Source organism: Conger conger, chromosome 16 (assembly GCF_963514075.1).
Source record: "Conger conger chromosome 16, fConCon1.1, whole genome shotgun sequence".
Classification (NCBI taxonomy): domain Eukaryota; kingdom Metazoa; phylum Chordata; class Actinopteri; order Anguilliformes; family Congridae; genus Conger; species Conger conger.
This window is the reverse complement of record NC_083775.1, coordinates 5109619-5120904: the sequence shown is the minus strand read 5'-3', so window position 1 is coordinate 5120904 and position 11286 is coordinate 5109619. Positions and strand designations below refer to the sequence as shown.

Genomic DNA, 11286 nt, shown 5'->3' with positions numbered 1-11286 from the left:
AGGAAACCCACGCAGACACGGGGAGAACTCTGCAGAGAGGCCCCGGCCAACGGAAATTTGAACCCAGGAGCTCCTTGCTGTGAGGCGGCAGTGCTACCCACTGTACCGTCTGACAGATCAGAAACACTCTTGAGGAGGCAGGCATGGATGTGTCTGTGACTACTCGCAGCAGAAGACTTCACAAACAGAACTACAGAGGTTACACTGCAAGATGCTAACTGCTAGTTATCTGCAAAAACCGGATGGCCAGGCTATAGTCTCTTCAGTTGTACCTAAAAGAGCCTGGCGGAGTGATGGAAAGTGCAAATTGTGTAGGCTAAAAGGAACTTCCTGAGAACCAAAGCACCCCCCTCATCTGTGACACATGGTGGTGGGGGTGTTATAGATTGATTCTGAAGTGTACAGAAGTTCAACCAAAAGCCTCCAAATTCTTTGGACGGTGCTTCATCCCACTGCAAGGCAATGATTTGAAACATACACCAGTGCTTTCTTCTTCTTTCTTTCTTCTTAATGATGTTCCAAACTTTTTTTTTTTGGGGCAAGCCAATTGTTTGGCCTGTCTCTGACTAACTCTTACTCATGAAAACAAGACAAAAACAGTCTGATTACTCTTGGCCCCCCAACAATGGATATATGTAATTCCAATTCATTAAAGGTTCAAATTCATGGTGACGTTCCGCACTTTAACCTCATATTCACTGTTTCATTTCAAATCCGACACGCTGGAGTACAGAGCCAAAACAACAGAAGTTGTACTGCTGTCCAAATACTTACGGACTGCACTGAAGCTAGGCTAGCCTCATGGTCAATTTTTTACTCCTGAATATTTAATATTTTACTAAAGTCATTCGGGTTCAGTCATTTGCTTCAGGCTTCAGTGCCAGCAGCCCCAGAATTAAACCCACGACTATCGAGTTACAAGTCCTGTGTGCGAACCTGGAAATAGCAGGGTTCTTGGAAATTTGATTAAATGACAGTAAAGTACAGTCCTACCTTTAAATGGTAAATGTTTGGCATTTATATAGCGCCTTTATCCAAAGCACTGTACAATTGATGCTTCTCATTCACCCATTCATACCCACACTCACACACCAACAGCAATTGGCTGCCATACAAGGCCAGCTCGTTAAGAGCATTTAGGAGTTAGGTGTCTTGCTCAGGGACACTTCGACACACCCAGGGCGGAAATCGAACCGGCAACTCTCTGACTGCCAGACGACTGCTATTACTGCCTGAGCCAGTGTTGGATTTCAAAGTCCCTTCAGCTTTCAACCTTTACACCTTTACCTACAGGACAATTGTTAATGTGAATTGTGCACTGAACGGGCTAGCACTACATTTTAGCTATAATTATTTAGAAAGAAGTGAAATGACGTTGTCTGCAAGACTCTCGGTATGTGCATATGTTCACCTGTTTATGCAGAAGGGCAATCCCTGCATGTTCAGTTGAAATGGTCATTTTCACTATAGACAACATTGATTTCACTGTGACGGTGTTATTTGGACCATTGACTTATGAAAAAGTGGGAAATGATAAGTCGTAGATTAAAAAAAAAAAACCTTCATGTTGTAATGTTATTTCTCAATTTTCCATATCTGAGTCATCAGAGTTTTCAGCAGAAAGAACACAGCAAGTGTAACTATTGTTACCAATAATAATAATAATAATAATAGTAATAATAATGGTAATAATAATAGTAATACAATTGTACTTGTGTGTGTTTGCCTGTGAGGACGCATTCATCTTCCGGCACAAACAGAGTTTATGGCTTTACAAATCTGCCTTTATTGTGAATGCGATGATTTGGAGACAATCCGGAGATTCGCAGGCGGGACGAAGGATTAAAAGCGAACCTTCCACCCGGGCAGATCTCACAGCTGTGGAGAAATGGACGACAGGAAAGGAGAGCATTAATGTAGCCATCATTGATAACATAATAATAACAATAATAATAATAATAATTTGTTATTTAGCTGACAGGGCTTGAACCGGGGTTTAACCACCAACCTGGCAGCCTGTAGCGTAGTGGTTAAGGTAAATGACTGGGACACCCAAGGTCGGTGGTTCTAATCCCGGTGTAGCCACAATAAGATCCGCACTGCCGTTGGGCCCTTGAGCAAGGCCCTTAACCCTGCGTTGCTCCAGGGGAGGATTGTCTCCTGCTTAGTCTAATCAACTGTACATCGCTCTGGCCAAATGGCAATAATGTAATGTAACGTCCCAGTCATGTACCTTAGACACCAGACTACAGGTTCGCCCCCATGTGGCGGAATACAGAATTGGATGGTGTTTTTTTTTGGTAATGAGGGTTTTTGGGGGCAGTTGGAGATACTACAGGTAGCAGGATCCTCACCTTGAACTCCCAAATTCCCATGGCTCCATCCAGGCCCACGGTGCTGAACTTCTCCACGTTCCCCCTGTCTCCCTCCACTGGGCGCAGCTGGCTAAAGGAAACCCGACAAAAGAGGAAATTATTGACTCAGCTAGAAGTTCCTGATGGAAGCCCATGTGTATTTAAGAGTGCCTCTCTGACAACAAAATAAATGGTTGGACCGACTAAGACTAAATTCACTGGGCCTCACAAGGTGGTTTAGAAATTTACTGTAGTCTTTGATTTGGCCATGTGGCGCAATATGAAGCATATTTGTGATCTTACCTTTTTAAGGTGTAAGATCACCTATGTGTAGCAGAGAATATTCTTAACTGAACATTCTAACGGTGATGTAACAATCAATACTCAAAGCAACTGGGCTCTAGAACACTGGCTTTAAGAATCTTTAAGGAAACCATTCCAAAAAAAAGCCTACTACTTCAAAAGTAGGTGAGAAGTGCTCCTCTCAAGATCTCATCAAAATATTTGGACTTACTCACAAAATTGGAACTAAATTAAATGGGGATTCACGGAAGGCCGGATTAGGAGTGTAGCCCTGGGGGAAGTGTGCGGCCTGAGGCGTGGGGTGGGGTGCAGCCCTGGGGGAAGTGTGCGGCCTGAGGCTTGGGGTGGGGTGCAGCCCTGGGGGAAGTGTGCGGTCTGAGGCGTGGGGTGGGGTGCAGCCCTGGGGGAAGTGTGCGGTCTGAGGCGTGGGGTAGCCCTGCACGGTCAGCAGGTGCCCGGGGGCGTGGGGTAGCCCTGGGGGAAGTGTGCGGTCTGAGGCTTGGGGTAGCCCTGGGGGAAGTGTGCGGTCTGAGGCGTGGGGTAGCCCTGGGGTAAGTGTGCGGTCTGAGGCGTGGGGTAAGTGTGCGGTCAGCAGGTGCGGGGCGCCGCTCTCACGTGATGCTGTTCTGGTGCCGCGTGTCCAGCTCGCTGTCGTCCTCCTCGGCCGTGGCCTTCTTGTCCAGGTTGCGGAAGATCTGCATGGCGCTCACCAGGCTCTTGGAGCTCTGCTTGGGGATGTCCAGCTTCTTCACAAACTCCAGACTGCCCGGGCCCTTGTAGGAGTACTGGTACGGGCAGCAGTCATGACCCTAGAAGGGGGGGGGGGGGGACCAATCAACAATCAACAACAACATCGACATTGCTCTTTGGAGCTGTGCTCTCAAACACCCAGGTCCTGGAGAGCTACAGGGTTTGCTGGCTTTTTGTTGTTACTCTGCACTTAAATGATCAATGTGTACCTTGTACCTTTGGTACACGACTGGGTCCCACAAGGTCGGCGGTTCGATCCCCAGTCGAGGCGCAATAAGATCCGCATAGCCGCCGGGCCCTTAACCCTGCATTGCTCCAGGGGAGGATTGTCTCCTGCTTAGTCTAATCAACTATATGTCACTCTGGATAACAGCGTCTGCCAAATGCCATGAATGTAATGTAATGTAATGTAATCAGTTGATTACACAGTTAACTCTCTTTACCTGGGTCTCAGCAAGGTGCTGATCTTAAGGTACCAGCAGACCCATTAGCTCTCCAGGACCAGGGCTGGGGACCTCTGCATTGGAGTGTAGTCCTTCATTTCAGTGTACTGTACTTACTCCAGGTCGGAACAAAACACTGCACTAACTGCTGCATGCCAGTAGGGGGCAACAGTGAACAGCTGCCGCGCTGGAAATGTTTTTCTGTAATGCTCTTATCTTTCTGCAAAAGGGTACTGAGCTAGGCTGCAAGAGTGGCTGATAACAGAGGAATGTGTGTGCATGTATGTGTGTGTGAGTGTGTGTGAGTGTGTGTGAGTGTGTGTGAGTGTGTGTGTGTGTGTGTGTGAGTGAGTGCGTGTGAGTGCGTGTGAGTGCGTGTGCGTGTGTGTGTGTGTGAGTGTGTGTGAGTGTGCGTGTGCGTGCGTGCGTGTGCGTGTGCGTGTGCGTGTGTGTGTGAGTGTGAGTGTGTGTGAGTGTGTGTGAGTGTGTGTGAGTGTGTGTGAGTGTGTGTGAGTGTGAGTGTGTGTGAGTGTGTGTGAGTGTGTGTGAGTGTGTGTGAGTGTGTGTGTGTGAGTGTGAGTGTGTGTGTGTGTGTGAGTGTGTGTGAGTGTGAGTGTGTGTGTGTGTGTGAGTGTGTGTGTGTGTGTGTGTGTGTGTGTGTGTGAGTGTGAGTGTGTGTGTGTGTGTGAGTGTGTGTGAGTGTGTGTGTGTGTGTGTGAGAGTGTGTGTGTGTGTGTGTGTGTGTGAGTGTGTGTGAGTGTGTGTGTGTGTGTGTGAGAGTGTGTGTGTGTGTGTGTGTGTGTGCGAGTGTGTGTGTGTGTGTGTGTGTGCGCGTGCATCGAGCGGATTTCTCACCGCTGCCACGATCTCCGTCTCGTTCATGTGCAGGACGCTCGTCAGCGGAAGGTGCTCTACGGCCAGCTGGGTGACCCTGCCATTCACAGTCTCATGTCATTCACGTGCACAGCCCATAGCCACAGCCCATACCCACAGCCCATAGCCACAGCACACACACAACATACAGAGCGTCTGCCAAATGTCAATAATGGGAGACAGGATGTGATGTCAGGGGGAACAGGATGTGACATCAGAGAGAACATGATGCGACTGTAGGGGAGACAGGATGTGATGTCAGAGAGAACAGGATGTGACATCAGAGAGAACAGGATGTGACATCAGGGGGAGCAGGATGAGACATCAGAGAGAACAGGATGTGACTGTAGGGGAGACAGGATGTGATGTCAGAGGGAACAGGATGTGACATCAGAGAGAACAGGATGTGACATCAGGGGGAACAGGATGAGACATCAGAGAGAACAGGATGTGACTGTAGGGGAGACAGGATGTGATGTCAGGGGGAACAGGATGTGACATCATGGAGAACAGGATGTGAGGGCGGGCGGGCGGGCGGGCTCTCACTCTTTGCCCTGTGCGGCGTCGGCCACGCCGATGCAGCTGTTGTGGCTGACCCAGGCCAGGCTGTCCCCGGACGGGGAGAAGCTGACGCTGTGGACCCAGCCTCCGCAGTCCTTGTGCGCCAGGAGAACCTCTCCGAACGGCATCTTCGCCCCCCAGGCTGTGGGGCCGGGCTTATCCTCAATGTCCTTAATGTAGGCTGAGAACACCCTGCAACAGCACGGAGAGAGAGAGAGAGAGAGAGAGGGGGAGAGGGAGAGAGAGAGAGAGAGAGAGAGAGAGAGAGGGAGAGAGAGAGAGAGAGAGAGAGGGAGAGAGAGAGAGAGAGAGGGAGAGAGAGAGAGTCCATGTTAAAGTGAAGTTTGGGCCCATCCACACCAAAAACAACGGTATACCTGTAACCATAACACTGTCGTATATTTGTAGTGTGGACTCTGCCATTGAAAGCAACATATTTGTAGTTTTCGTTCTTGGTGTGGATGGGGCTTAATGCCCTCTTAAGGCCAGCCGACACCAAGAACGATAACTACAATTACTAACTACAACTATAACTGTTGCTGCCCTGTAAATGCGAATGGATTTCACCTTCAAGCGCAAACTGAAGACGCACCTCTTCAAGCAGCACCTCTACCCATCCCTCCCTACCTCCCTGTGAACCTTAATTGTTGTCTTTCTGTGATTTACTTTTTTGTGTATCAGTTTTTTTAGTTTGGCTAGGTAAGTAGTGTTTGGCTAGTTAAGGGGTTTGGTCATACTTTTGCTTTGTTTGTTGTTTGTTTCTTCAAAAAAAAAAAAAAAAATAATAATAATAATAATTTAAAATAGGCCCTGGTCCTTATCTTTGTTGTACAGGTAGCAATTGAAATTTTACTTCCCTCTAGGGTCTTTCAGCGCACTTACCCCTGGTTATGGGAATGCACTTCGCTGTACGTCGCTCTGGATAAGAGCGTCTGCCAAACGCCATTAATGTAATGTAATGTAATGATCGGCTGTCAGCATTTTATCGTTCATGCAGCTGGGAAGAAACGGTTCCGATCTGAGAGCATCTCCCCTGGGCACGCGGAGCTTCACTGACCTGCAGTGGAGGTCTGCCGACCCAGCAGCCAGCAGGATGTTGTTGGGGTGCCAGTCCAGACTCAGCACAGTGGAGCGCATGGCCTTCTTGATGTGCTTACTGAGCCACCTGGAGGAGAGGGGGGGTCAAAGGGCAAAGGTCATCAGAGAGTGTGAGGATGAACTGATGCTCAGTGCTGCAGAATGGAAAAAAACGAACTTACCCCCAATAAACTTTCAACAAATAATTATGATCTTTTGGCGGGAGTTTTTGTAGGGTGGGGAGTCAGTTTGACTGATGTATAAATATATTTTTTAAGCAAAATCATCTCCAAATTACCTGGATAAATATTCTTATTTACGATGCCCCATTTCATCTGCGATTATCTGGAAACAGTGTACCTCCTGCTTAGTTTGCCTAAAAGCTAAATAGTATCAAGCCTGGTCTTGAAAACCCACAGTTGTGTCTGCCTTCATTACATGTCCTGCCAAGCTATTCCACACAGTGACCACTCTCTGTATGAAAAAGAAAACGTCCTAATATTTGTCCGGAATCTATCCTTTGCCAATTTCCATTTGTGCCCTCTCGTTCTGCTAACCAAACTCAGCCAGAGCAATCGCCTATTGTTCACTTTGAGGCTTTAAAATGTATTAAAGGGATTAACACTCAAATCCCGCCCCAAATCTCCGTATACTGAGCATGGTTAAGTCTTTGCCCATATCTTTGATCTTTTATACATGGAATCAATCTAGTTGCCCTTCTCCTTACCAGTCGTTCTCCTTCTCAAAGTAGCACACGGAGATCAGCTTGGCGCCACTGCCCAGGGCGAATTTGTTCTCCAGGGGCGACCACTTGACGCAGGTGGCGGCCCGGTTGATCCGGACCAGAACCAGCGTGGGCTTCCAGACGCCGTCCTTCAGGGTCCACACGTAGGCGTTCCGGTCCGCGGCACATGTCACTATGCGGTCGGACTCCGGGGCCCAGTCGATGCCTGCAAATCGCACACACAAGTTACTGTGTTAAGTGTGTCTTAAGCTGTGGGACGGGACGATGCCAACCGTTTACTATTTCATGTGTCAGAGGTGGGTCCTGGAACGAGTGTGCACTTGGCTGTGTTAGGATGGCTTCTGGAAGAGTCCCTGAAAGGTACCGTGTCCCGCTATTAAAGATTTTAAGAACAGAAACGAATGTTTCCCAGCAGTGCTGATGCTGCCCTGCTGAGTATCATAATTTAAAAAAAAACGAAAAACCACAGGCACATTCTGACCCGATTCTACTAATTTCATTACAGTTGTTTAGGGCCCAACAGCTGTGCAGATCTTATCAGGGCTACACAGGGGCTTGAACCACCAACCTTCTGGGTCCCAGTCATGTACTTTAATCCCTGCGCCTAGTGGGTAAGGTGTGTGCTATGTGTACTAGAAAGGTCCTTGAAAGGTACTGAATCTCAAATTTAGGTCCCACCATTAAAAGGTACTGCTAATTGGGTCCCAATATTTACAAAAATTTTTTAAACGTTACTCTAACGTGCCCCATCAGCACTGATGCTGAGTATCATGAAAAACATGAATAATAATCATTATAAAAACCACAGGCAAATTCTGAACCTGACTCCTCTCTCAGGTACGGTTAAGGTTAAGCACAGAAGAGCCCAGAAGAACGACTTTTGACGAAGCATTAAAACGGTACAGCAGTGTCTCTGCTGAGGACAGGAATGCGCTGCACTGCCAAGTGTGAAACTGACGGGGTTTCAGTCACTCTGGTGTGTGCCCTGTTCAGTGAGTACACCCTGCTGCGTGTTTGTTTAAGGAGTTGCAGCAGATTAGCAGGTCAATGTTTAACCGGTTCCTCAGTGATTGTGGATTTTTACACCATGTCTGAGATTGGCCCTCAGTGTTTTACCTGTGATTGGCCGTCAGTGTTCAGGGGTCTTACCTGTGATTGGCTGTCAGTGTTCAGGGGTCTTACATGTGATTGGCTCTCAGTGTTTGCAGGTCTTACCTGTGATTGGGCTTCGGTGTTCGGGGTCTTACATGTGATTGGCTCTCAGTGTTCGGGTGTTTTACCTGTGATTGGGCCTCTGTGTTTGGGGGGCGGGGGGGTCTTACCTGTGATCCGGCCGCTGTGCTCTGTCAGCTCGTGGATCTTGGTCCACTCTTTTCCGTTCTTCTGATAGATGTGCGCCTCATTGTTGTTGGGGCTGATGGCAATTTCTGCGGGAGAAACGTTGACATCGCGGTTATTATAGCCGATGCTTTTATCCAAAGTCACTTAAAAGTTGATCGTAAGCAGGGGCCAGTCTCCCCAGGAGCGGGGTGAGGTTAAGGGCCCTGCTAAACTGATCTTGTGTCTGCATTGGGGCTTGAACCACCAAGCTTTGCAGTCAAGCACCTTCGACACTAGGCTATAGGCTGCCCCCAAATGTTATTCTCTAAAATATATTATTTCACTCCTGTTCCTGTATCAATTTTATATATATTATCAAGGGAAATATTGGTAATTATTTTTCAGATTCACGGGTATAGCATAATTATTACATAGCAGCGTAATTAATTAAATATTCGCCCCAACATCAAACACCGACGCAAACGTCAGCAACACTGAAGTAAAAACAACTTTTCTGGGTTTTAATTTACGCAGTTATCCTGCTCTGTGTAACAGGTTGGTAGTCAGGTCAAAGATGCTCTACAAAACCCAAGATGTTGAACCCAAGATGTTGAACTTTTCGCTTATTGTCAGGCTGAGATTTCTGTCACCACAACTCCTTTAAGCCGCCCAGGAAGGTCGAGGAAGCAGGAGATGGTGAAATCTCTCTTAAACCCTGTTTTGAGCACTACACCCAACGCCCAGCCAGTCAGCCTAGTCCGTGGTCTCCTGTCTGGTGCATTGTGACATCATCAGGACGCAAGAGCGAAACCCTATCCGAGAAAATCAAATGAAAACGGAGCGCAGTACTTAGACCCTTCCGATGAATCCGATTTGCCCACGCACTCCATTTAAACGGGGTGCAAATTGCAGACAGAAAATGCCACTGCAGGCAGCAACAGGATGGGGCCGTGAGATAACTCTGCCGGCGCAGAGGCAGCTGGACTGGTTTGCGCTTACGCGTCTTGTCTTTGTTCCAGGCATGACAGGACAGGGGTTCCAACCCAAAGTTGTGCAGGGACATGCCTCAGCGGTGCGAGTCTGGAATGTTCCGGGCTCAGGAATGTTCTGATTATACCCGACTGCGGCAACTACGCTGAAACGAAAAGAGAAAAAAAAATGTTGTCAGGTGCGCACAGTCTGCTTCAATTCAGCGGCCATCTTGTGTCATTCTGATCTGTTAAAAATACTAATCAGGCACCCCCCCACCCCCCCACCCCTCTTAGATTAAGTAAACAAGCCTATAGACTGAGATGTTCCTGGTGGGAGGGGGGTATTTTTGGCTTCCACATTGGAGGTTGTGCAGTTTGAAGTGTTGTCCCTCGCTTGTACGCGATTGCAAAGGTCTCTGTTAGGAAGCAGCACTCAAAAACTGTGGCACTGCATCACAAGCCATTATTGAGCTAGGTTGTCTGTAGGAATCTGTAGAATCAGTTCAGTGCACAGCTATGCGATTTCACCACACCTATATGTGTATTCTAAGACGAGAGTTCTGCAAGCCTGTGTTTAAGGTCCAATTTAAACACATATATTTTGTTTCTTCTTCTTCCAGTAAAGCTTCAGCCCCTGGTATCACAGCAAGGGCATCACTTTAGTTTAAATATGAGAATAAAAGAAGCTGTGAAATGATCATTTCTGGGGAATTCTAAGGGGAGAATACATCAGACTACTGTCCTGCATATCCTAATCACAACATGAAACCCCTGTCTTTATTATATGAGATTATTTTTTCTTAGTTTCCTATTATTGGGGGGATACACACACACACACACACACACACACACACACACATCCGTAACACAATGACACAGCTTCTTAGTCACCAGGTAGACTCTACTGTCAGAGAGGTCATGAACGGGCCTGTCAGAATCAGAAATCTTTCACACCTCAAGGACCTTCTGATAGCACAAAGCACGCAAGGCGCTTCGAGGTTAACGCGCGAAGCAGGAGAAAACAACCGTGCAGACGCACTCACAGACCACGGACGGACAGACAGACGGACAGGGAGGCCTCCCACTCACCTTTGGCGTAGCTGATGTGGAGGCCGGGGTGCGTGTGGAGGCCGGGGTGGGGCTTTAGGGCTTCTTAAGGGCCGCTGCGGGGCTGCGATCGCGGACTCTGGGCAGTCGACACGACGGAAACCCAGCAAGCACTGAGGGGTGGCGGCGGAGAATAACTCAATCAGCGAAGAGGGAGGAGAGAGAGAGAGAACAAGAGAGAGAGAAGGAGGGAGAGGGAGAGAGAAGGAGGGGTGTGTCAACAGTCCTGAGTCAAGCACCTGAAACATACCCTTGGGCAAAACTCTCACATTTCTGCACGCACTCATTCAGCCAACTGATTGGCTACCGCTTAATAAGGAAACACTGTTAAATTACTTGAGCAATGTCAAGAATGTCACCGCTCACTGTCTTCCTGATGGAAGCAATATTTAATGAAAATACCTTTTGAAAAAAAACCATAAACATATTGAAAGTAAAGTAAACTCACCCTTTGAAGAGTATGTCCCCCCCCCCCCAAAATAAATTCTAAGTATAAGAGTTCTAGAACTACATTGTTTTCATTTACCAACAGTGATTGTTACATTTGCATTAGAGTGTTCAGTTAGGAACATTCTGATCACATATCTGTGAACTTACACTTTAGTTCAATGTTTAACAGTTAAGTTAAGAACATTCTCATTGCATATTTGTGATCTTATACCTTAGTTAAATGACTAACAGTTAAGAACATTCTGATCACATATTTGTGCTCTTACACCTTAGTTAAAGGGTTTACAGTTAAGAACATTCTGATCACATATTTGTGAACTTACACTTTAGTT

The 11286-nt window shown here is 47.4% G+C and overlaps 1 protein-coding gene across 2 annotated transcripts; it reads right to left on the bottom strand.

Annotated features, from left to right (window-relative positions):
- Positions 1-1776: 1776 nt before the first annotated feature.
- zgc:86896 (uncharacterized protein LOC415190 homolog) lies at positions 1777-10682 on the bottom strand. 2 transcript variants are annotated; one of them, XM_061224194.1, is made up of 10 exons: positions 10487-10682; positions 9426-9556; positions 8429-8533; positions 7089-7311; positions 6342-6449; positions 5270-5476; positions 4706-4781; positions 3273-3466; positions 2355-2445; positions 1777-1878 (listed from the first exon to the last, which is right to left on the bottom strand). In XM_061224194.1, the coding sequence occupies exons 2-10, from the start codon at positions 9487-9489 to the stop codon at positions 1873-1875; spliced, it is 1074 nt and encodes a 357-aa protein (XP_061080178.1). In that variant the 5' UTR covers positions 9490-9556; positions 10487-10682; the 3' UTR covers positions 1777-1872. The 2 variants fall into 2 exon arrangements, with proteins under 2 accessions (XP_061080178.1, XP_061080177.1); XM_061224193.1 differs by having other exon boundaries at positions 9426-9561; positions 10487-10681.
- Positions 10683-11286: the final 604 nt, after the last annotated feature.